The 26,115-nt window shown below is 37.3% G+C and overlaps 1 protein-coding gene across 3 annotated transcripts; it reads left to right on the forward strand.

The window, feature by feature from the left end:
* Positions 1-244: 244 nt before the first annotated feature.
* LOC105046428 (uncharacterized) lies at positions 245-25,646 on the forward strand. 3 transcript variants are annotated; one of them, XM_010925009.4, is made up of 6 exons: positions 251-633; positions 2,217-2,287; positions 7,191-7,987; positions 9,260-9,380; positions 24,786-25,082; positions 25,209-25,470. In XM_010925009.4, the coding sequence occupies exons 1-6, from the start codon at positions 342-344 to the stop codon at positions 25,218-25,220; spliced, it is 1,590 nt and encodes a 529-aa protein (XP_010923311.2). In that variant the 5' UTR covers positions 251-341; the 3' UTR covers positions 25,221-25,470. The 3 variants fall into 3 exon arrangements, with proteins under 3 accessions (XP_073116008.1, XP_010923311.2, XP_010923310.2); XM_010925008.4 differs by having other exon boundaries at positions 254-633; positions 24,786-25,117; positions 25,209-25,646; XM_073259907.1 differs by lacking the exons at positions 24,786-25,082; positions 25,209-25,470 and adding an exon at positions 23,810-24,022 and having other exon boundaries at positions 245-633.
* Positions 25,647-26,115: the final 469 nt, after the last annotated feature.

Here is a 26,115-nt window from a genome sequence, read left to right on the forward strand (position 1 = left end):
TCGAGCTATTTTGTTATTTTGGCTTGAGCTCCTCTTCACCTAAGCCACGAAAGAATGATCGATTTTTTTTTTTTTTTTTTGTTTATGACGCCAACCGTTGAATCACATCTATACACAGATCTCAAAGCGATCCAACGATGATTCGCCCCAGGGAAGATGACGCCTGTCCATCTGGGCTCTTATACAAAGCCGGGGAGTCAAATAGACGGTCTTCAGAGGCGGCCCATTAGTCATAACCCCACTTCTTTCTCCGACGGCCCACGGGTCCTGAATCCTGGCGTCCAGAAATAAACCCTCTTCTCTCTCTCTCGTTCTCTCTCACCCGAGCCTTGGATCCATCGATGGCGGTATTTCTCGGGGAGGACGGGCTGGGCTACGAGCTCGCCCGGAGGCTGGAGCAGTGTGGGGTGTGGCGGGCGTGGCTCGGCGATGCCGCGTACGCCACCTTCGCCCACTCCCTCGCCTCCCCCGCCGCCTGGGAGACCTTCTTGACCACCTCCCCCGCCGCCTCCAAAGCCCACCTCCATCTCCAGCTCCGAGTCCGCGCACTCCTCTACGACAAGGCCTCCATCGCCCTCTTCCTCCGCCCCTCCTCCTCCGGCGGCTTCTCTATTTCCAACCTCAACCCCGGCTGTAAGCGATCCCGTCTCCCTCCTTTCCCCTCATTCTAGGGTTTTCTTTGCGTTCCCTGTATCTCGTTTCGAATGTTTATGTTTGAGTTTTCTCTTCGTCGATTTAATTCTTCTTTGTATTCCTCATGTGTTCTTTGAGAGATGCTTTTCTAATGCAACTATGGATACAAGATATTAGAAGTCAGAATTGAATTAATTGGCAGGCTCAACAAGAGCACGACTGGAGCAGAATGGAACTGAAAATTGTTGGAATTTTGGGAGTCAGACCGCGTTTTTACTGCAAATTAAGGGGCTTTGCAGTTGATTCTGAGCTTTGATGTTTTGCTTGTTACATTGAATAGCACTGTAACAGCATTATCTGGATTATGAAGCGGTTAGTTGTTTAGTGATGGATTTTTTATTGGTCGAGTGATATGTTAGGTAACTACTGACAGGAAATCAAGTAGAAAGCCAAGTACTATGGATGCCCAAACCAATTCCCCACGAAACGTCCATGTCAAATAATAGCCATTGTTTCTTTTTATACAATGGCCATCATACAGAATAATGATTGCATGGCTACCTTAATTCAATACCTGTTATCCGTATATAATGGAACATAAGGCCTCCAGAATTGTGATAGCGGCAACCTAAGCATAATTTTTATCAAGCCTTGTCAACACTCTTTGGTCTCTTTCATTGTCAGTGATCTCTGTCAGGAGCTATATCTGGTTTGCTACAAGCTTCAAATATTAACTGACATATTTTGATATATTCTTGGTGCAAATTCATTAAGTTATGGTGTACTTTCTGCATGGAATCATTTGGAATTAATAATCACCTGAGTTATGCTGATAGAAAGTAAAAGAAGATAGTGCAGATCCACTTGTATTCTGACTAAAGAATTTTCATCTAATCTTTACCATGATGTTCCAATAATGCATATTGGCACTGGGCAACATGGATTGCTAACCTATATTGATGATTTGATTCCCGATTTTTCTTTCTTGATAATGGTGATAATGGGGTTATAGATACTCTCTTATTTCAATGATTTGGTTTGGTTGATGGTGCTTCTCTCTCTCTCTCTCTGTCTATCTATCTATCTATATATAGAATGCATGTCTGCTATGAGAGGGCTAGAAAGGTAGAGAAAATAAAGTATGTCTAAATGGAAGTGAATTATTAGTCCAAAAGAAGGGCCAGGAGGGTATCCAGATGCTACTAGATAAAGACCCTCCATTGGCATTATGGCAGTAGAATTTTGTGATATTCTTGTAGGAAACACTAATGCAGGTGATGAAGTTTCAAGGCATTTGTACAGTACTAGTCGTTGTTACCTTAGTTGAAGGACTTTCACTTGTTGGGCAATTTTATTTTGCTTCACCTAGTTCTAAACAAGTTATGTTACAGGCTTGTGTCATTAGTTATTGCATCCATTCATTGCCTGTACAATGCTGATATTTAACTCTTTTACACATGGTAGTTTGATGAGTTGCTGCACTTGCTGACATTCCTTATGTTAATCAGTGTTCATTTTGCTTCTCAATTCGAGGCTTTCTTTTTGCTCTAATTTGTTATGGATTGACTTTATGTTTCTTCCAGATTTGCAGTTGCATGGGGATGATATTTATTACTCCTTGGAAGATGATCTGCAAGATGGAGTTCAACATCAAGTTTGTTTCAGTCTTCCTAATTCATCACAAGATAATTTTTTACTAACATGCAATATATTTCATCAAATGTTATTCATTCATCACTTCAACTAGTTCATCACTATCATGTCAACTAGTTTATCATCTCACATTTTCTTTAATTATAAATATGAAGAGCTAACAGAATAACTAATCATTTTTATTCTTTGAATCTATAACTGATTAGTAGAACCCACCTGCATGGATAGCAGGTGAGTGACCAGGCCTTCTTGTTATTTAAATGATTATATAGCATTCAAACATAGAATGCATAATTATATATTCATATTTAAATGCTTTTATGCATTATCTCCTTGTATACATGTATGATTGAGTGTGTACGTGCACGTAAGGAAGCACATGCACAACAAACTTTCTATATCTGACCACATTTTGAGAGCAAATATAGTAAGGTCAAATATGATGGAGTACCCAAAATTAGATCCACACTGTCACACATGATCCATACTTACAGCATCTAAAATGCCTACATAAAAAAATCATGTATTTTAGTGATCCAGTGCATATGCATCAAGTTGTTCTAAAATTGTTGGTTTAAATGACGTGCAACATTCTTATGGTTGAAAGTGGCTAGAACAGTTTTTCAGTTTGTGCAAAACATATTGGAAATTTTCTTCTTATTAACACATGGATACTATAGGGTCAAAAAAAATTTGTGAAGCAGCAATTGCAACAGAAAATTTGATCTAATCCTGCATAAATATCTCATGCCAAACTCCCCATTCATGTGCATATTTAAATGTAATTTATTGCAAATTCAAATAGAATTAATTTGTTATGAAAACATGATGCTGAAGAGCAAGTCATTATTTGAATTATGGTTTGACATTATTTTGAGGAGTAATCATTTTTTGACACCCTTTTCTTTATGAAGGATTGAAGGGGATGCACGATTCTGTGGACTGTTTTAGATTACTTTGTTTCATTAAGATATTGGATGTGACTCTAAATACCATTATCAGAGCTTTGTCTTTTATAAAAGATGCATGATGCTTAGCAACTTGTGATAAATTTTGAGAAAGTTGAACCTTTATCATGAATAAATATGTCAAAGTTATTCGGTGTTATTGCTGTGTATCGTTTATACTAATGTTCAATGCATTTTCTCTCTATTAATTGCAAGAATTTTGTAGTCAAAAATTACTTTTTTAAAATGAAATATCTTAAACAAGACATGTTTGAGTGTAAGATATCATTTTTGCATTCAATCACAATCTAACTTATGATAATCTAAATGCCCATGAGATTGTAGTTCTAGTGTGGCCAAACTTAGGTTAAAAATTTACTTCCCTTTAAGATGCAATGCCTCTAAAACTCTTAAAACTTGTATAATCTAATTTCAATCAGGAGGAAATTCTCCCAAACATTTAAAGAGCAAAGAAATAATAAAAAAAGTAGACATGTAAGTGCAGACTGCATAAGTTAGTTTTGGCTGAAACTTTGAAGTTGACCGATTCTAGCCAAGACCAATGTGCTTTGGTTTCAATTTTGGAGTTTCCAGGAGAAGTTCAAACCCTGATTTAGATTGTTGCAGAAATCTTTGAATTTAGGTTGTGTTTGGTTGTGGAATAAATTTAGGAGGAATGAGGGAAAATCATCCGAATAAGTCTGGAGGAATAAGACTTTGTGGAACAAGAGTTTTCTGTGTTTGGTTGGATGGATAACTTTGCAGCTATTCTTTCATGATGTTGTTTGGTTGGAGGAATAAGTTAAAGAGATAAGCAGTGTTTTTTTGTCTGGACAAAACTACCCTTCCTTCAGTTGTTAAAATTTTGTGAAGTATGGAATGACTGATTGTTGAAATCTCAACAGCCTTGATTCCCTCCTGCATTTGCGTGGAGAAAAAAAAATATTAAAGTAAAATAGAAGAGATTGTGTTTAGGGTTTTCATTCTGGAAATGAGATCCAACAACTACTGCAACTACCTTTTCCCTACCCATCCCTTGTCAGTTTGGCACTAGATCAATATTGTTCACATCTATACGTAAAAGAGATTAGTATCAAAAAACTAAACAAAAGAAAATTTCATTTCCATAATAGAGTCATGTTGCATGAGGGTGAGCCGTGGAGCAATGGTAAGGTTGCTTCATTGTGACCTAGAGGTCACTGGTTCGAAATATAAAAATAGCCTCTCTATGCATGGGGGTAAGGCCGTGTGCATCTGACTTTCCTAGACCCGTAATGGAAGGAACTTCATGCACTTAGCTGCCTTTTAATAGATTATATTACATATGCAACATTGCTAATTCATTTGTCGTGACCAATATGTATAACTTATGGCCCTTGACAATGAAACATCGGTTGAGGAGATTGTGCATTCCATATGTTGTGATATGCATGCACAACTTTGATGCTCATACTTGTTGATGACTGTTTGTGACAAAGAGATGTCTCTATGTGATCTACTAGTCAGCCCTACAAAAATGAATGAGGTCAGTGATTGCTCATAGAACTATGCTGACATACATAATCTGGTAATGTTTCAATACAACATCACCTTTATATGCTCCACAATGTGCTCCCTTACCGACTCGACTCGCCATGATGTTTGACTAAACTAACATTGGTATTAGGTGATGGATGACCAAGTGATTGCCATTGGGCTTTCCAGGATTGCAACTCATTGTTTTGTAAACAACCCATGATCCTACATTTCACAAGTTATAGTTAAACATTGCCAATCAAAATAATTCATCATCAGACAACTTACTCTACACAGTAATGGTCTCGGTAATTTGGGGTCCCAGGAGGGGCAAACCAGAGACAGACCCAATCTTTGGCCTTCTTTTGCATGAAGTGCCTACCCTATGAAATTTATAAAAACAAATTTAAAATCAAAACGATGAAAAGCATTGGAAAATTTGAAATGAAGGCTCAGACTATGAAAACTTCATCACCATTGGTGCACAGGATGTATGCCCTGCCAAGTGTTGACCAGTGAATCATGGCAATGCCGGTTGCATGCTGTGCATACCATGCCAAGCATTGACCTCTGGAGCATGCCAATGCAGGCTCATGGCACACTTGGCAAAGCCCTCAAATGTCATTGTGTCATCATCACCTCATATGTAATGCAATGGTTGCTGATTGGTTGTCCAATTGTATCTCAAACAGTATAATTTAAGTAAAGGAACCAAAAAGCTAACACAGGTAAATGGAAAAAAAACAAAAACAAAACTCAAGAGCTGTTCTGAAGAACTATATTAATAAAATCAATTGCAAAAACAGCTCATTCCAATCACCAGAAATTGGGTGAGGAACATGCTTGCATCATAACATCAAAATATGCATGATGTGCAATCACATGCATGGAACAACTAAGAAGAACCACAACATTGGTGGAACCTACACAAGTTGGCCAACAATAAGATAAGTCACTTTGAAAATCATGATCAAATCTATGCAAAATGGATGGGAAACAAATTAAAACAATGAAATAACTGAGGGGAACCATCCATAGCCCTTGCGGACATTCTATTCAGCAAGGAAGATGCCCTCATCATGGGCATAGGAGAGTGCTAAGCCCTTGTGGAAAAATGTAACCAAGCATCATCCATTCAAAGCCCTCAAAAAACATGCATCAAGCACAGTTTGGGCATAGAAGGGTGTTTGCTGCCGCAGAGTCTCTCTTGCACTGTCTAAGGGAACGGATGCGCTAGAGAACTTGTTGGCACAAGTTGGGTGGCAAAGGTATGATGTGTGCGCGAGCTTGCCACTGACTTTGGATCGGCCGGAAAAAATAGTGATCGAAGAGAGGATAGAGAGTAGTGTGGGTCCAGATGTCTTGACTTTCAAGAACTTCAATTGCTGTCATACTATCATTCAAAGGAGATAGATCTAGCTAGAGATAGGGATGTGGCACAAGGTTGTCATTGTAGAGATTGTAAGTTACAGCTACTCCTGGGAAAGAAATTACTGGTAGATTAAGAACTAAGATAAAATAAAATACATTGACTTGGATTGCTGAAGGTTTTATTATATAGTATAAATCGATTATTTATACTAAAAGATAATAACTATCCACTCTAATAGTTACTACTCATGTCTAGCCTTCACTGATGGCGGTTCTAGTAATTGATGCTGGTCGTCCGACCACTATGCATGTCCGTTAGAGCAACCTAACCTTGTACCATCTGCCAAAATGACAGTCACACTTGGTCAGCTGAAACTCTTATTGCATCTTCATTCGGTTTATTTTATATTGGTGCCCTGTTTGGGCCATTTCTATCTATATCTGGCCTCTGGCATGATTCTTTGATCAACTCCCATATGGCATATAGTCGGCCTTAGTTCTTGGGATATTTTTGAAACCTGTTCTAACTCTGTGGCCAATTTGGCCTGGGTCGCCTACATGTCAGCTTGAGTATGGATGTGGTGTAAATAGAGGGTGCCATCATTCAATAGTCCAAAATGCGGGGGGGTTTGGGAAAGTGGGAGATGTTTCAAAGGGGAAGAGGAGCAGAATTAATCTGGAGGGATGAGAAGAGCCAATTTGGGCATCATAACAATTTGACTCTCCCCTTCCCATGGAATAGGCTATGGTGTCTAACAAGGAGCTTGTCCTTTGTCTCAGAACAAGCCCATTCGTGGCCCTTTTTTTGGTGTTTGGATGGAATAGGACAGAATAACTAGCTTATTCCATTCCTATTCGGCTATCCAAATATAGCCATAACAATGCTTGAAAATTTGTATGAGATAGCAAAGCGAATATTGCTTTTTCTTGTTTTTTAATCCTAGTACATATCTCTCTTTCTGCCACCCATTTGAGTTTATAACTTATCTGAAAATCATGATTTGACTGTTTTTTTTGGATTCTAATTTCTTACAAAGGCGACATGGTTAACACTGTTGTTGGGTGATGCAGGCACAGACTAGATCAGGATCAAGATACAGTGATCCTGAGAATCCTAATATCTCCCAGAGGCATAGGCATGAAGAGTGGCCCGATTCATGGTATAACCAATTTTTTGAAAGGCACAGATTAGGACATCACAAATTCTCATATAGTGAAAATGAGCCACACAAACGAACATCTGAGGGAATGTCTGCATATGTCAAGCTTCGTGATTTACATAAAAGAAAGAGGCAAGCATTTAAGGAGGACAACTATGTTGGTGTTGGTGATCCTATCTTGGAGAATGGGTCATCCATCCACTCCAAAATTGTTTCAGATGTAATTAATTCAACTGATGAAGAAATTACATTCTTCCCAGAAATGATGTATCCATCTAACTGTGTACCTGATACTGCACTTGGACTGACAAATGGACTGAAGGTGAATGAGAAAGTAGAAGTTTATGGTGTTCTGGATAATTTGCCTGCTGTGGTAAGCCGGAGTCCAGCAATGATAGAAAGGTTTGGTATAATACCTGAATATCATAAGATGGGAAGCAAATATAGAGGAAAAGATGGATCTGGAGGGGAGAGGAAGCCTCTTGGTCAAGAGCAAGCATCCCAGATGACTCACAAGGTAGTGGCTCGTTTCTTGGAAAGTATGGGTTTTGAAGGTGGGACTGAAGTCTCGATGGAAGTCCTCTCAGAAATTTTTGGTAGTCATATCTGTAAATTAGGCCGTATCCTGAAGCTTCTTAGTGATAGCTACAAGAAGCAATTCTCATCAATTGATCTCATTAAGATGTTTCTGCAAACTGCAGGATACAGGTGAGTTGATTTCTTTGTATTGTAGGTGTGCATATGTCTATCTGTCTGTCTGTCAAGTACTTCAAGTGCATTTTCTAGATAAACCTGGTCATTGTCTTCTTTTAGATATTTACAAGGATTCTGGTCCCAGCAGAACGTCCCGTGGGACACCAAGCCAGGGTATCATCCCATGTGTTTGGATAGGGCTGTCCCGCTAACGTCTCAGCATCCTAATCGGGATGCCTTGGGATATTCGCCGTCCCAAGTGTTGGGACGGGATGAGAGAGCGGCGCGTCCCGTTCCATGAAAAAATCGAGACGGTCTCATCCCACGAGATTTAAAACTTTGATATATATTTAGTGATATAATCAAAGTATAGAATAATAATACATTGCTTTCGTAAGATGGTAGAAGAAAATAGATATGTCCAGAAAAGCAAGCTTGGTTCCCTCACAACCAATGTAGACCATTATCCAACTTGCTTCTCCATTAGAATCATTTTCGGTATGACATTGTATACTCTGGACATATGAACAAAAAATATTCTTGCTACTTTACTCTGTTGCATGACATAAAGTTTAAAACTGCATTCATTTCGGTTGTTTTAAGTTCTAGTGTTTGTCCAGCTCCTTTTTTGTATAGACGAAAACATATTTGGTTTCTTCAAAATGCAATGATAGAAATCCTACATCCAGAAACAATGTAGCAACATGCTAGGCACAATCTTCCTAGCACAATGAACCATATTATTAATGTCTGTCTGTAGATGAGATTATCTAGGTATTAGAATTTTCTCTGAAGTGCCTAACCAGATAGAAGCTTGAACCAGGAATTGTGATATTGGGTTTCAGCTAGTTAAGTTACTAACTAGCAGCCCTCTTTCGCCCCCAAATGAGGGGCAGAGGACTGTCTTTCTTTACCATTGTTTGAGTGTTCGCAATGCTGGATAAGCTGCCATTATGTTTCATGTCTGGTGCCATGGTTATTTTGGCCCTGGAAGCCAAGTAATGATGGTGAATAAGTTTGTTCCCAAAATATTTTCCTTAACTAGCTAAATGGCATAATATACTAATATGTAGCCAAAATTTGACGTCAGTGCACATGGAATGGGGAGTTTTGGTGAAGATGGACCCTTGAATCACCTAGGGAGGACTGAATCAGAATGAAAGAACATTCCCAAAATTTATGAGATCTAAACAAGCCTTTTGTTATCCTGGGTTTAGCTTGTATTCCTTTGACAATGTTGCATTTTGTTTCAGTTAGTTTCTAAATAATTTCCTTTTACTTTGGCAGTAATTTTGAGACCTTACTAGAAACTATGAAGGATGGTAACAAGGGCTTCACCCACCAAACACAACAACACGTTCGTGCTCTCCAGCCACAACATCAGAATCCGCTTCTACAGGCTCAGCAAGTAAGAAAATACTTGTTACTTCACATTCTAATTAGTTGCAATATTTCTGAATCATGCAAGTAGTAATATGTGGTCGCTGCTTATTCATCTCTATGTGAGAGAAAAATAAGTAATCTGGCTACCAATGTATTTTTGGATTGAGTAAATTTTCAAGAGTTTGAGAAGGGTGGTAATTGATGATGTCCATGCATGTATGCATGCACACACACACACACACATACATAATTGATTAATTATGTATACACATACATGTATATGTATATATACACATGTATGTGTGTACGTACACACATGCATACGTATGTACATAAAATATGTATGTATGTATAAATCTAATTTTTAGTAATTCTACAATTACTTTTTTATTCATTTAGGAGAGAATAATCACCTTCAAAGAAGCTTTTGTCTGTTCATTTAAATGCTCTGAAGTTTTTGGTTCATGTAACTGATGTTTTTATCTCATCAAGTTACTGAAAAGATTGAAGTCATGAAGTATGATATCTGTGATATTGCTTTAGGTTTGGAATGAACATTTGGGAACAGGATTCCAACTCTTTGATCATTGAAATGCTTATGAGCTCTGACTTTGTGTTTTTCCGGCAAGACCAGATGCTTCTAAGAATACTTGTGATAGAACTTCCTGTTGGAATTCGGGGTTTGGTGCATGCATGTGTGTTTTAAAATTTCGTTTTCTAAACACCGCAGCTGAGAATAAGATAAAAACAATTTTAATCTGAATGATGCATGCATAAAAACATAAAACAACGTGGATCTATTTCATATGCTGAAATTGATGTATGCTGAAATTTAGATTGTGATCAAATCACATATCTGTTTCGCAATCTCTTTCTTCAAAACTGGATCTGAAAGAGACGAGGCTCTTTGTTTGCTGCACAAGTGTCCGGCCTCTACGAGTATCCACTCGAGATCACCCTGGAACAGTCCTCTATAATCTGAATTTTGATTCTCCAAAATTCAGCCTGCTGAATCTGAACGAAGTCTGGATCGCGATCAACACTTGATCTTTTTTCTTGATCTTCTTCTTCTCTTCTTCTTTCGAGTTTTTTCTTGCTATGTGTTGCTACCAGATGCTAGAAACCAGCAAGAAAGAGGCACCCAAACTCCTTTGGACATGGAACTCCTTGGGACGCGTGTTTTAAAGAAAGGGTGTATAGAACACCCAAGAGAAGAGAAAGGGAGAGGAAGAGGGCGTGGGGAGAGCCTTTGGGTGTGAGGAGCTGTTGGTTTTGATGCTCTAGGGACTTTAGGGGAGGTCCCTTTAAATAGGCATAAGGATTGAATCATATTCAATCATATAATACAAGTCCTACTTGCATTAGGATTCCTATTAACTTAAGTTATCCAACTTACATTAGGAAGTCCATTAGGTGCCAACTGTTGGAGCCCTTGCACCCATAATTAGACACTCTCTTTTGCACCCAAGAGACATCCCATATAAAAACCAAAGGTCCTCTAATTAATGGACAAGCCCAAATTGATCAAATTAAAGTGGCGCCCCATAATAACTATCAAAGAGATTCATAAGAGATTTGCACCCTTAATTTATGTGGTCCATAACCTTACACACCCAACAATTGGAGTCTCATGAATTTTATTCATGTAGGTTATTAGCAGGTAATTAAGTTAGAATTAACTCATCAAATAAGTAATCCTAATAGAAAGAGGAATTAGGTCCAACCATGTGCTAGCAAGATTATCATGAACCCAATGGGTTTCTCTAAATCCAATTGACACTTCATAAGCTCAATTACTTATTTCAGATCTAATCCCTTTGTGTGACCTCATAGGTTCAATTCTATCTGGTAGTGAGACATACAATGATCTCTATCATTGTATCATTGAAACTCTTTTCAATGGGTCGGAATAATTACATTCTAACTCAAAAAGGATTGTCGATCCGGAACAATCCTAATGAGCTCTCACAATCCATCAGTGACACCTAGCAGTATGTAGTGACAATCCAGTAGAACTGAAATGAACTTCTAGACGTAGTTAACGCATGATTTAGTTCCTTTATCGTAAGTTCCGACTAGATGGCAGGTCATGGATAAATTGTCAAATCTCAACATCAGTCATATGATAGATTGATTAGCTCAAGTCCAATTATGATTTTTATGGAAACTCTTTTCCATCAATCACACTGCTGTGGCCACAGACTCTTGGACTTAGTCTCTCAAATCTCAAAGGACTACTCTCTATCAAGGTCAATAGATCCTATCTTGATGCGCACCCCACTCTTACAGTGGACCAACTGTCACCAACATCCACTATAAGGGCTCATTGAGATCCATGTTGATGTGTCAATCAAACTCCAGCAGTCTCACTGTGAGTAGCAGTACCATTTCAAGTCAAAAGATCAGTCACACAACTACAGCATTGAGACAATCACTGACAATTGAATAGAAATTCAAGTGATCTCTCGTATGGTCACGCTCAGTGTCAGTTGTTCTCTAACAACTATTCGTACTTGTCGTCCTGTGTCTCTACACAGTAGATTAGAGACCCATCTATTTCGAAGAAAGCGATTTATATGCCAGTCTATCCGGATCTATCATCGTCCTCATGATGATTCTATGATCGGGAGCTTTTAGGAATTAAATACATATCTCTAATTTTTAACATTTTGAGAATATATATGGAAACTAATTGCATAGACGATTCAAGGACATATTACACTTGAATGAAAAAGAATGTCCCTTTTATTAAGTACAAAATTGTGCTTTAGATTTATTACAATGTGTCAGTCATATTGACTTCTAAGACATATATCTAATAATCTTCCACTTGGACTAAAGTCAATTGGCCATAAATAAATTTAAGTTTCATCTTTTCAAGGTGGACTTTCATTTTTAGTTGGTCCAACTGCTTAGTCAGTGGGTCTGCCATGTTATCCGCGGAGTCTACTCTACGCACCTCAACATGAGGTAGTCGCGTACATTGCTGCTCTATGTGTTTGGATTTCTGGTGAGATCTTGGACTCCTTAGCATGGGCTATGGTGTCATTGTCTTTGCAGTATTGTGTCAGGGCATGACATCCAGTTCTACAACTAACATTAGAGTCAGAATTCGTCCTACACGTCTACAGCATATTCAACCTTCATTGATCGAATATTCAGAATTCTTGTAATATATCGAACAAGAATATACCCTCGACTCGCAACTCAGAATCCCTTCCAAAAAAGAATAAATTTTTAGTCCTTCTTAAGTACTTAAGGATGTTCTTCACAGCTATCCAGTGCACCTCATCTGGATTCGATTGATACCTACTCGTGACACTCACGGCAAGGGCAATATCAGGTTGAGTACATAGCATGGCGTACATGAGACTTTCTATTGTCGAAGCATAAGGAATCCTACTCATGCGTTGCACTTCCTCAGATGTGGTCGGACACATCATCTTGGAGAGACTAATACCATGCCTAAGAGGTAAGAGACCTCTCTTTGAGTTTTCTATGCTGAACCTCTTCAGCACCTCTATGTACAGTTTTTATGATAGGTCAAGCATCTATTTAGATCTATCCCTATAGACCTTTATTTCGAGAATATAGGATGCTTCTCTTAGGTCTTTCATGAAGAATTTCTTGGACAATCATCTTTTGACCGTAGTAAGCATGGGAATATCATTCCCAATAAGGAGAATGTCATCCACGTACAATACGAGGAAGGTGATCGCCTTTTCACTGATCTTCTTGTATATACAAGGTTCCTTTTCATTTTTGATGAAATCAAACGATTTGATTGCCTAATCAAAACGGTGATTCCAATTTCGAGAAGCTTGCTTTAATCCGTATATGGATCTTTGCAGTTTGCAGACTCTGTGATCACCATTACCGGACGTGAAATCTATAGGCTGCTTCATATAGATATCTTCTTCAAGATATCTATTCAAGAAGGCAGTTTTTACATCCATCTGCTAGATTTCATAATCATAATAAGTTGCAATAGCAAGCAAAGTGCGGATGGATTTCGGCGTGGCTACGGATGAGAAAGTTTTCTGATAGTCAATGCCCTCGTGCTAACTATAATCTTTAGCTACAAGCCTAGCTTTATAGATCTCTACCTTACCATCGGCACCTATCTTCCTTTTATAGATCCATTTACATCCAATAGGTACAATACCTTCAGGTGGATCCACTAAAGTCCAGACTTGGTTTGAGTGTATCGAGTCAATTTCTGACTTCATAGCATCTAACTATTTTTCGAAATCGATGTCAGATATTATCTGTCAAAGGTATTAGGATCATCACCATGACCCCTATCTCCCATAAGGAATATTTCTTTTACTTTTTCTGTAAGCATACCCATGTACCTTTCAGGAGGTCGGGAGACTGTTAGATCTACGAGGTGGCAGAGAAATATCAACTACTGGCTCATGGACTACGGGTTCCTGAGGATCTATAGCTCTAGACTCTTCAGAGACTTTCTCTTCGAGTTTCACTAACCTCCCACTGTCGCCATCTTGAATAAACTATTTTTTCAGAAACACGGCATTTCGACTCACAATCACATTGTGGTCTTATGGAAAGTAATAGTATCTCATAGTTCTTTTAGGTATCCTATAAAGCGAGATATAATAGATCTATCCTTCAACTTTTCCACCATCTGTCTCTTGACATAGGCCGAACATCCCCAAGTCTTAACATAATCCAGACTCGGCTTTTTACCGAACCATATCTCATATGGTGTGGTAGAAACGGACTTTGAAGGAACCCTATTCAACAAGTGAATGGAAATTAACAAGATATGTTTCCAAAGGAATAAGGGTAGATCAGTGAAGCTCATCATGGACCTGACCATATCCAATAGGATCCTGTTCCTTTTTTTGGATGCCTCGTTGAGCTGAGGTATTCCAGAAAGGATCCACTGAGAGATTATGCCGTTGTCCTTAAGATATCCCAGAAATTTCCGACTAAGATATTCACCTCCTCGATCAGATTGAAGAACTTTAATGAGTTTGCCTGTCTACTTTTCTACTTCATACATGAATTCTTTGAACTTTTTAAAGGTCTCAGACTTGTGTTTCATGAGATATACATATCCATACCCAGATCATTGGTAAAGGTAATGAAGTAGCTGTAATCACTCCTGGCCTGCACATCGAATGATCCACACACATCGGTGTGTACCAGAGCAAGTAACTCTCTGGCCCTTTCCCCATGTCCTATAAAGGATAACTTGGCTATTTTTCCTCGAATGTAGGATTCACAAGCTGGATACAACTCTGGATTAAGAGAGCTAAGGATACCATCCTTTTTCAGTCTGTTTATCTTGTCCTCTCCAATATGGCCTAGTCTATGGTGCCACAAGTATTTCTGGTTAATCTCATCTCTGGGTCTCTTTTGACCTACGACACTCACTATTTGCTCGTTTAGGTTCACATTCGCATCAACATACAAGTGATAAAGACTGTCAATTAAAAGATCTTGTGCAATCAATTTATTTCGTAAATAAATGGAGCAAAAGTCTTTATTGAAACTAATTTTAAAACCTTCCTGTGCTAGCACGGACATGGAAATTAAATTCCGACTAGCTACAGGAACATAATAACAATCTTTTAAATCTAATCTAACATCAGACGGTAATCAGAGAGGGTAAGTACCAACGGCCTCTGCAGCAACCTTTACTCCATTGCCGACCCGAAGGATCATATCACCTTCTCTCAACCTTCTACTTTCTATCAGATCCTGCATAGAGGTGCATATATGAGCACTTGAGCCAGAGTCTAATATCCAACTAGAAGTAGAAGAAACCGTGAGGTTAAATTCTATTACGAGCATATCTTCGGAAGGTTTGTCATCCTTTTTGGTCTTTAGACTCTCCAGGTATTTCGGACAGTTCCTCCTCCAGTGGCCTTCAGCATGACAGTGAAAACACTCTCTTTGCCTCAGCCGTCTTTAGACCATCCTTCTTTGGCTTGCTCTATCTCTTCTGCTTCTTTACGGATTTAACCTTCTTTCTTCCAGTAGACTTTCTCTTGAAAGAAGTCCACTCCACGGCGAGAACAGTGCCCCTTGAACTCTTCAAGGTATCCTCCGTTGTGACCAATATGTTGACAAGTTCAGAAATAGTGCAGTCAAGTTTGTTTATATGAAAATTCACGGTGAATTGACTATATAAACTGGTAAGGGATTGAAGGATCAGATCCATCTGCAATTCCTTTTGCATATCAAGCCCGAGCTTTTCTAGCTCCTCAATGTCCTTGATCACTGTCATGCAGTGCTCATAGACAGACTATCCTTCGTACATCTTCAGGTTGAAGAGTCTCTTGGATATTTCAAAGCATGCAGTACGGCTTTGCTCACCATACAACTCTTGTAAGTGAATGATCATGGCCCAGACAGTAGGCATATGCTCGTACTGGCTTTGCAACTCGTTTGACATAGATGCTAGCATATAGCACTTGATCCGACTGTTTTTATCTGTTCACTTCTCAAAAGCAACTCTCTACTCAGCAGTAGAACGGTTTGGTAATACAACGGGATCCTGGTCGAGAACATGGCTTAATTTTTCTAAGGTCAAGATAATCCTGAGGTTTCTGAGCCAGTCTTTGTAATTATTATCGATCAAACGATTGGTTTCAAGAATGTGAGCTAGAGGATTTGAGGCTGACATGATGGTTTAACTGTGAGAGTAGAGATCCAAGTTAAACTTTTGTACTTAATGTTTTAATTTGCTTCTAGAGATTTTAAGATGCAAATAATGACTCCCATTAATTTTTCGGATCCCTCCACTCTCTTAGAAGGAAACGAAAATCCTAACGCGATAAAGGATTCGTAGTGGGTGCCGCGGTCCCACTGATGACATGCATCTCACCTAACAGTTACTGGTAGCATGCACATCGATACGTAGGCGACTTTTTGCCCAGATATTTCACTAAGCATGTTGTAGCCACTTGGTCTCTAAGTCATATGGGCTCACCTAACAGTTATTGCTCATACTTCTTAGTTAAGCCCGATCCACCGTTCACAAGCAGGTGCTAGACCGTCATTGGATCCCTCACCTAACAGTTATTGGGTCCAACCCATTCTTACTCTGGAGCAATTCTTTGCTAATAGAGTGGTTGCGTGTTTCCGATGCAACTGGACCATTGTGACCAGTCGAGAACAATCAACGTCGGTAACACGCCCGTATATCTACAACGGTGGAAGACCTATGAACTTAATATTTGTAGGGAGATTTGGGTTTAGGTCTCATCTAATCAGCCATTATATGACTGATCTAACTGGCATGGACTAAATCAAACCGCTAAGCAACTAATTCAAGATCCAATCTTTCAAATTAGTCAGGTAAGTGAAGAACGGTGGGGGTCCCCTCGTTGCCTTCCTCAGATACCATTGAATTTGTCAGGTCGGCTAACAGAACTAATTAAATAATCACATCTCATTAACTTACCTTAAACACCAATAGATCGATTGATCAGAATTGATTAGCTCAAGCGAATCGGGAACAAACCAACGAGTCAAATTAGATCCTTAGATTAATCGATTCTACATATGAGACTCAATCGATTTGATCAACAACAATTGTATGATCATTAACTTAATTGATCTAACTCAATTCAACACTTGACTCTGTTTAATCAATTACTTAATCGAATTAGACTCATATGATTCAAATCAAAAATCTTAGATGTAATCCTATTACATAACTTAATTTTTGATTTTTCAATGACTAAAATTCTCATGCACAAACACAAATTTCAGATTCTAAAATCATATTTCAGATTTAAATTCTTTGCATGAAAGTAAGTTTTAAAACATGAAAATAATTTTCAGATTTTAACATATAAACATATATCATATATATGCATGTATAATTAAATCTAAACAAAATTTCAGATCTAAGCATGATATCATATATCTCATATACTAATCATGAATGAGATTAGAAATAAATTTATGATCTAAATATGCAATCATATATCACATATATGAATCAAAATTCAGATTTTAAAAAAAATTTAGATTTCATGCATGCATCTATATTTCACATGAACATTAACTGAAATTTTTTTTAGATAAAAATTCAGATCTATGCATGCAACCACATATCATCTATATGTTCTAAAACTAAATCTAAAATTAAATTTTAGATTCGAAGATCTATCCATACATCTTATGTATCAAAGAAAAAATTGATTTTGAAATATTTTCAAAAATATGTATATCCCAGCATACGAAAATCCGTGGCTCTGATATCACTGTTGGAATTCGGAGTTTGGTGCATGCATGTATGTTTCAAAACTTCATTTTCTAAACACCACAACGGAGAATAATATTAAAATAATTTTAATCTGAATTATGCATGCATAAAAACATAAAACCACGTGGATCTATTTCATATACTAAAATTGATATATGCTGAAATTCAGATTGTGATCAAATCACATACCTGTTTTGCAATCTCTTTCTTCAAAATTGGATCAAGAAGAGACGAGGCTCTCTATTAGCCGCACAAGTGTCTGATCTCTACGAGTATCCACTCGGGATCAGCCTGGAACAGTCTTTTATAATCTGAATTTTGATTCTTCAAATTTCAGCCTGCTGAATCTGAGCGAAGTCTGGATCGCGATCAACACTTCATCTTTTTTCTTGATCTTCTTTTCCTCTTCTCTAGAGTTTTTTTTTGCTATGTGCTGCTACCAGATGCTAGAAACTAGTAAGAAAGAGGCACCCAAACTCCTTTGGGCATGAAACTCTTTGGGACGTGCGTCCCAAGGAAGGGGTGTATAGAACACCCAAAAGAAGAGAAAGGGAGAGGAAGAGAGGGCATGGGGAGAGCCTTTGGGTGTAAGGGGCTGCTGGTTTTGATGCTCTAGGGACCTTAGGGGAGGTCCCTTTAAATGGCATAAGGATTGAATCCTATTCAATCATATAATACAAGTCCTATTTGCATTAGGATTTCTATTAACTTAAGTTATCCAACTTACATTAGGAAGCCCATTAGGCGCCAAATATTGGAGCCCTTGCACCCATAATTAGACATCCTCTTTTGCACCTAAGACCCATATGAAAACCAAAGGCCCTCTAATTAATGGACACGCCCAAATTGATCAAATCAAAGTGACGCCCCATAATAACTATCAAGGAGATTCATAAGGGACTTGCACTCTTAATTTATATGATCCATAACCTTAGACACTCAACAATTGGAATCTCATGAATCTTATTCATGTAGGTTATTAGCAGGTAATTAAGTTAGAATTAACTTATCAAATAAGTAATCCCAACAGAAAGAGGAATTGGGTCTAACCATGTGCTAGTAAGGTTACCATAAATCCAATGGATTTTTCTAAATCCAATTGACACTTCATAAGCTGAATTACTTATTCCAAACCTAATTCTTTTGTTGTGTGACCTCATAGGTTCAATTCTATCTAGTAGTGAGACATACAATGATCTCTATCATCGTATCATTGAAACTCTTTTCAATGGGTCGGAATAATTTCACTCTAACTCAACAAGAATTGTCGATTCGGAACAATTCTAGTGAGCTCTCACAATCCACCAGTGACATCTAGCAGTATGTAATGACAATCCAGTAAAACTGAAATGAACCTCTAGATGTAGTTAACGTGTGATTTAGTCCCTCTATCGTGAGTCCTGACTAGATGGCAGGTTATGGATAAATCGTCAAATCTCAACATCAGTAATATGATAGATTGATTAGCTCAAGTCCAGTTGTGACTTCTATGAAAATTCTTTTCCATCAATTACACTGCTGTGGCCACAGACTCTTGGATTTAGTCTCTCAAATCTCATAGGACTACTCTCTATCAAGATCGATAGATCCTATCTTGATGCGCATCCCACTCCTACAGTGGACCAACTGTCGTCAACATCCACTATAAGGGCTCATTGAGACCCATGTTTGTGTCAATCAAACTCCAGCAGCCTCACTGCGAGTAGCAGTACCATCTCAAGTCAAAGGATCAGTCACACAACTACAGCATCGAGACAATCACTGACGATTGAATAGAAATTTAAGTGATCTCTCGTATGGTCACGCTTAGTGCCAGTTGTTCTCTATCAACCATCCGTACTTGTCGTCCTGTGTCTCTACACAGCAGATTAGAGACCCATCTATCCCGAAAGAAGTGATTTGTGCGCCAGTCTATCTGGATCTATCATCGTCCTCATGATGATCCTATGAACGGGAATCTTTAGGAATTAAATGCATATCTCTAATTCTCAATACTTTGAGAATATGTATCAAAACTAATTCCATGGACGATTCACAGACACATTACACTTGAATGAAAAAGAACTTATCCTTTTTATTAAGTATAAAATTGTATTTTAGATTTATTATAATGTGTCAGCCATATTGGCTTCTAGGATATATATCTAACACTTCCTTAGTTTATCTGTACATATGTTAAATGGTAAAAATAAATCTAGAGAAAATATAAATTCACTAATTTATGTTTACATATGTAAGTATGTAATAGAACCTGTTCACATGAAATAGCAAGTTCTCATATAGATATATGCTTACCATTATTTTGACCTTATAAGGATTGCAGATGATAAATCTGATTCGGCTGTATGATCAGGTAAGGTCCTCATCAAACACTCACAGAAAATGCAAATAAAGTCCAGTTGATTGATTGTGTTATCTGTTCAACATCTCAAGGACCTTGTTGAACACTTAAGATATTGGGCATCTGATTAGTAGCTTTACTGTTTTTAATGACAATGCTATCAGCTATCAATGGAATGATTAATGCACTTGCAGATCAAGGGTTTTTGAATGTGTGATTAAGAAAGAAAATCTTTAAGTGGATTTCATTAGTGTTCTATATCTTAATCTTGCAAATGTGTTAATTGAAACAGTTACATGCGAACAAGAGCACGAAGGCACTAAATGTATGGAACATAAGACATGTAGCCCATGCAGTCATGCATCATGAGAGAATCTCTAATGAGATATGTCTTATAATGAGCTAAAGATTGCTTTAAGTTGTGGTAGGTTGAAGTCACCTGTTGATTTAGTAGATGAACCATTTGGGGGTTGCATTGTTACAACAAGTAGTTGGAAATTATCATTTTGTGCTCTGAAGTTTGTGGAAAGAAAAAAAAAGAAGAAAGATTAAATGTGTGCCTAGTTACAACAGAATTTTGACTTTGAACAAAAGCAAAGAGAGATTTATCTTTTTGCATATGGATAAAATGAAAAAAGAGACAATAAATTAATAATCTGCTTGGTGACTACGTTTGTAAAATTTTTTCATTGTTGTTTTAGAATAAAAAGCAAATCATCCATGATTCTGTGAGTATTTCCTATGTTAACTGGATACTCATGTCTAGATCTAAAAATCAATATCAGATATGTATCAGAATTGGATATGCATCTGATACTCTCTGAATCTTATTTCTATGTCTACTAAACACTGACTCTTTCTACTGCTGGCAAGGAGGTACATAGTGGTTGAAGGGAGACTGATTTTCTTTCATAGTTCAAGGGTATTTTTGTTCGTAATCAGAATACATATATGTTTTGCTTCATATTTGTAGATGAGATTGTCATTTTGCATAGGAATTATTGAGCACAATTATAAAATAACCAACATGTACTCTGGCTATTTATTGCATCCTGGATGCTGTATGGTTAATTTGGGTAGAATCATGGTTGCTAACATAAATGTGGAAAACATATATTGAGAAATGTGCTGGTGTCATCAATTGTATCAATGCTTCTATATTTAAAATTTTTGGTACTTTCTTTCGAAAGTTTTCTATCCTTTAGGTCTACACGGGATGCTATGGTGGAGGGAGTTGAATACAAATTATTCTTGTGAGAAAATGCATATTTGTATCTAGGAGAGGTTCATTTTATTAGGTTGTCCTGTGAAATATTCGTGTCTTGAGATGTCCATGGTTAAAGTGGAATAATCAAATTTGTTCAGAGGTGCCAATGGAACTTCTAAGTACCGACTAGTCAAGTGGAAGTTGATATGAAAGGTAGTTAGAAATGTTAGTTGGTTATGGACTTGAAAGCTTGTAATTGAACCCTTCTTGCTAGAGTCTTGGAACTCGGATTTGATATATAGAGTTTGATTTCGGCAGTAGTGGCTGCTTTGATAGTTTTTCTCCGAGTTATGGCATTTCAGCCAGAAATAAGAAGATCCAAAAAAGAAAAATGAGAAGAAATCAAGGTTCACATCATTTTGTTTATTTTGAGTTATCCAGAGTTGCAATTTGTGTAATTTCAGTAGGTCATGATAATATATTTGTCTGTTGAGTATATATACCAAATAGCACTCAATCAAACATGAAATAACAAGTATACAAGAGTATAGAATTAATTATATTGATATATAGTCAATACAAACAGAGTATAAATTTTATGACATAAGCAAGAAAAAAAAACTCATTTTAGCATATTTCATTCTGATTTCTTTAATTAGCCATCCAAACAAGGAAAAACCAATCTAAGCATGTCATTTTAATAACCTATTTAAGCATATTCTACTCTATTTCATTTTAATAACTTATCTAACCTGTCTGAGCCTTACTTTCAAACGGATCTCCATTCTATGTAACTGATTCAGTGATTCATGGTTAACTAGGATCCAATCATCATGGTTTACAATTTTTCTTTTTGAAAGAAACTGTGGATGGGAAAGGATATAGATGAGTTCCTTGAGTTTAAGAATATAGACAATAATAAACATGTTTTACAAAAACGAATCAGTGGTTTGATAGAATATGATACAATTTAATGAGCTTGTTGTTCTGGAAACATATCTTAGAAAAAAAAATTATTGACATTTCCCATCATGTAACTATAGTTCTCTTATTTTTGATGAGGTGTTTTTATCCCTAAACCCTGGCTCTGCCTCTGATTACTGTGTCTTAATGTTTCATTTATTTCTAAGAAAAGAGAAAAAAAATTCAAGCAAAAAGAAAGAAGAATCATATTAACACAGAATGCTTTAAATAGTAAAGAAACTAGTAAAGAAATTCAAAGAGAATCAAACATGACAGAAAGTATAAAATACATTTTTGGGTAGTTTCAGAAACTGCCAAAATTGGCTGAAACCAGCCGAAACTAGCCTAAACTGTGTGAGACCTGATTGGTCTGGGTTGAGACTGATTTATTTTGGCTGAAACTTATGACCTTACTCCTTTCCAATGGAGCAAGATCTTTAAAAGCTGAGACCTTGGTCATCTCAGTGGGTGACTGACACCCAAGATGAACTGAGATCTTGGACTATCTTCGAGAAGATTGGAAGGTTCAAAAGTTTGGAAAAGTCGAGACTTTCTGAGATCCCAGCCGATGTATCAGAAACAAGATGTTGAAATCTTGTCTGATATAATAAATCCAAGTAAATAACTATTTTAGACATCGATTTTGAGATTTATTGACTAAAAAAAAAAAATCAATCAAGAAAGTGAAGAAGTGATCGGAAAATATTGGCTGATATATCAAAATCGTATTGGTTGATATCTCAGGATATATCAATTTATAGTGGCTGAGATAATCCAGGCCGAGATTTTCTATATATCATATTGGCAAAAGGTTGATATTGATACGCATAGCAATCAGCCAAGATTGAAACTTTCGTGGAAAGCAAATATAACAACCTTTGATGTGGGCACATTGAGAAACAAATGGAAGGAGGCATAGTGAAGATGCAACTGCAAGATATACCTCTCTGTAGTGCTTTAGAGATGGCATAGGCATTAATATACAGAATTCTTTGTTGGTTATATGCTTTTGGCAGAACAATTTACTCACTATTTACCCAATCTGGCTCATTAAAATCTCAAGTAGGCCTATGCTGTTTCCAAACCATAGCTTTCTTTGACTTGTTACAAAGTCACCCAAATCATTCTTTGATTCAAGTACTTCATTTTCACCATTAGATTTTTGAACTGTTTCAATAAGTTAAAACATTTTGGGGTGTATGTTGTGGACATAAATAACTTCAACTTATATTATGCTTTACTACTTTTACTAAATTTATAATAAACCAGTTAAGTTTTAATTTATATTAAATTGGTTATACTTTAACTAGATTTGTAATAAATGTAAGAGATGTAATAGCATATATCATTGCCGTTTTAGTCTGGTTGGAGTCCATCGAGTTTCCTTAGTTGTCTATCTTGCTAGATATTGGAACTTAGGTTGCGATTGTTGAATGGAATATCATTTTGTGGTTACTTGTTTAACTCTTAAACTTAAGTTGATTTATTTTTAACATTAATTTTTCCTCATTAGTTTTTTTTTATTTTTTTTTATAACTATCATTTTTTCCTCTTTAGGGCCTGTTTGGGAAATCCAGCAGGATTGGGCTGGATTTCCTATGGAAATTGGGCCTGTTAGCCTTCCCAGCCCATATTCTTCTAAAGGCCCATCCTAATCTTAGTCTAAATCCTATATGTGGGTTTGTTGGATTGCAGGTAGAAAAAAAAGACCCATCGACGTCTTTTTCTCCCTCCCACAGGATTTGGGCTGAGGGGGATATGTGTTTGTATGGGCTCCATCTGAGTAGACTGCCTATCCATAAATCCAGTAGGAAATCCAGCCCAATCCCGTTGGATTTCCCAAACAGGCTCTTAAGGTTTAGTCTAAAGTTTCTTACTCCCTTATTAGCATAAACGTGTCCTACAAGGAAAAATTGCAAGAAAATATTTTGGTGTATATATGTTTGTGCATATATGTAGATATATACATGTATGAATTATAGTTACATATACATGTATATTAAGTGTGCCTATGTGTCTTTTTACCTATATGTGTATGTACAAACTATTGTTACATTTTGAAGATATACATTCATATATGGTACACATTTGTATGTATATGTATATAATGTACTTATGGTCACATTTATATGTGTATGTACATATGAATCTTTGTGTGTGTGTGTGTGTGTGTGTGTGAACGATGGTCCATTTGTTTCCCAGGCAGGAATGAGGGAGCCTAGGTGACCGCACCTGACAACCATGCTCTTGAAGCTATACTAGAGAATTGAAATGTTCAATTCTTAATCTAATCATTATTTACTTGCTGCTTAACTGATCTGGCTCGTCAATATCTCAAGTAGGCATGGTGAGTTTCTAAACCAAAGCTAAAGAATTGAAGTTTTCAGTTGCTCTTGTAGGGAAAAATCTAATCTGTATTTTCTATTTTGCACCAAGTGATCTCATCTGTCGAGTTTGGAGAACATATTGGTACTCAAATCTAACACCATCCGAGCAAAACATCATTTATATTAGGTCTTTTGAACTAATAATCCATGTGGATTAAAATGATTGGCTTTATTCTAGTGAATGCTTATTTTGATTTTTCTGAATGTAATCTATGTGATGACTGTTCGTTATTTTGCACAGTAATATGTTAAAATTAATGTTTTAAATGATACATGACCAACAGATCCAAAGACAATTGCATCCCCAAATGAATATGCTTCACCCCCAGAACTTGGCATTTCAGCAGCAGCAGCAGCAGCAGCAATGGGATAGATTACGCCACCGCCAAATATCCACTCCTCGTGGTTCTGTAATGATTATGGACAAAGATCAGCCAATGGTGGATGTCAAGATTGAAAACATGATGGACTCATCAATAGACAACCCATTCAACACACTCAATAAACATCAACTGCAGTTAAGACACCAGCAGATTGCTATGGCTAATCACCTTGCTCAATCAGGCCAGCAGTTCAAACAAGTACCGTCTGTCCAAATTCCTCAACTTCAAGCACAGTATGAAAATCTGTTTATAAGTTATATGATGTCTTTTGCCTTTGGTCTTTTGAATGTCTAATAGACTATCGTACATCTGCAATTGATGCAGGAATGCGTATAACATGAGAACGCCCCCCGTAAAAGTAGAAGCCTTCAATGAATTGATGGGTGGGGATTCAACATTAAAGCATGAGCCGGATCATAATAAGTTGACTTCCCCACCTAAATAGAGAGTTTCAATATCTCCATGGACCATTGTACAGATGTTAGGTGGTTATATTAGGGATTTATACCATATTTTTGTTTTTTTTTTTTTTTATGTTTATGATCAGTATGAAATGCCTCATTCATATGATTCATTAGTGTTAACATGTGCTGCCAGCGAGAGGATATTTCAGCATCTCCATAAGCAGTCTTTTTATATGCATGCATCAGGGCATGCTTATATGGATGATCTTTTGTGGACGTCTATATGCTTTTTATGTTAGTGAGTGAAAACAGATACTGTTGTCTGATGATTTATAGCAGTTAAAAATATTTAGTCTGACATCATTTCCATTCATGTAGGCGTGGCTTTCTGTGTACGAAGATGAACTGAGATATTTGTTTTTGAAACGTGGTAATCATGTGTACATGGCAGAAATGGTTAGCTTGTTGGGTTTCCTCTGACGCACATGCACGCTGGCGGGTTGATTAGGTTTATGGTTTTTTTTTTTGAAAAAAGTTTATGAGATAAATTGAATTTGGTTAATCATTGCCTGGTTTATGACTTGTGCCTTTTGGGCCCGGTATGCTTCATATAGACCAGCCTTTCAGGCTGGTATGTTCATAAGGTTTCTGGTTAAGTTTATGGTTATTTAATTCTATGTACGTACGTATGTACATAAGGTTTCTGGTTGATCAAGTTCATTAGATAAATTGAATTCGAGTGATCACCTGGTTTTGGCACGAAGGACCCCACCCTCCATACACGCACGACAGCATGCGAAAGCCAACCATGCACCGGCTCGTGAGCA

The sequence above is a fragment of the Elaeis guineensis genome, chromosome 6, assembly GCF_000442705.2.
Source record: "Elaeis guineensis isolate ETL-2024a chromosome 6, EG11, whole genome shotgun sequence".
NCBI lineage: Eukaryota > Viridiplantae > Streptophyta > Magnoliopsida > Arecales > Arecaceae > Elaeis > Elaeis guineensis.

Bases quoted from the DNA above. Each gene is read 5' to 3' on its own strand.
- LOC105046428 (XM_010925008.4), top strand. From the start codon at position 342: ATGGCGGTATTTCTCGGGGAGGACGGGCTGGGCTACGAGCTCGCCCGG. The intron at 634-2,216 runs GTAAGCGATCCC...TGTTTCTTCCAG, and splicing joins TTCCAACCTCAACCCCGGCT to ATTTGCAGTTGCATGGGGAT. The intron at 2,288-7,190 runs GTTTGTTTCAGT...TGGGTGATGCAG, and splicing joins AAGATGGAGTTCAACATCAA to GCACAGACTAGATCAGGATC.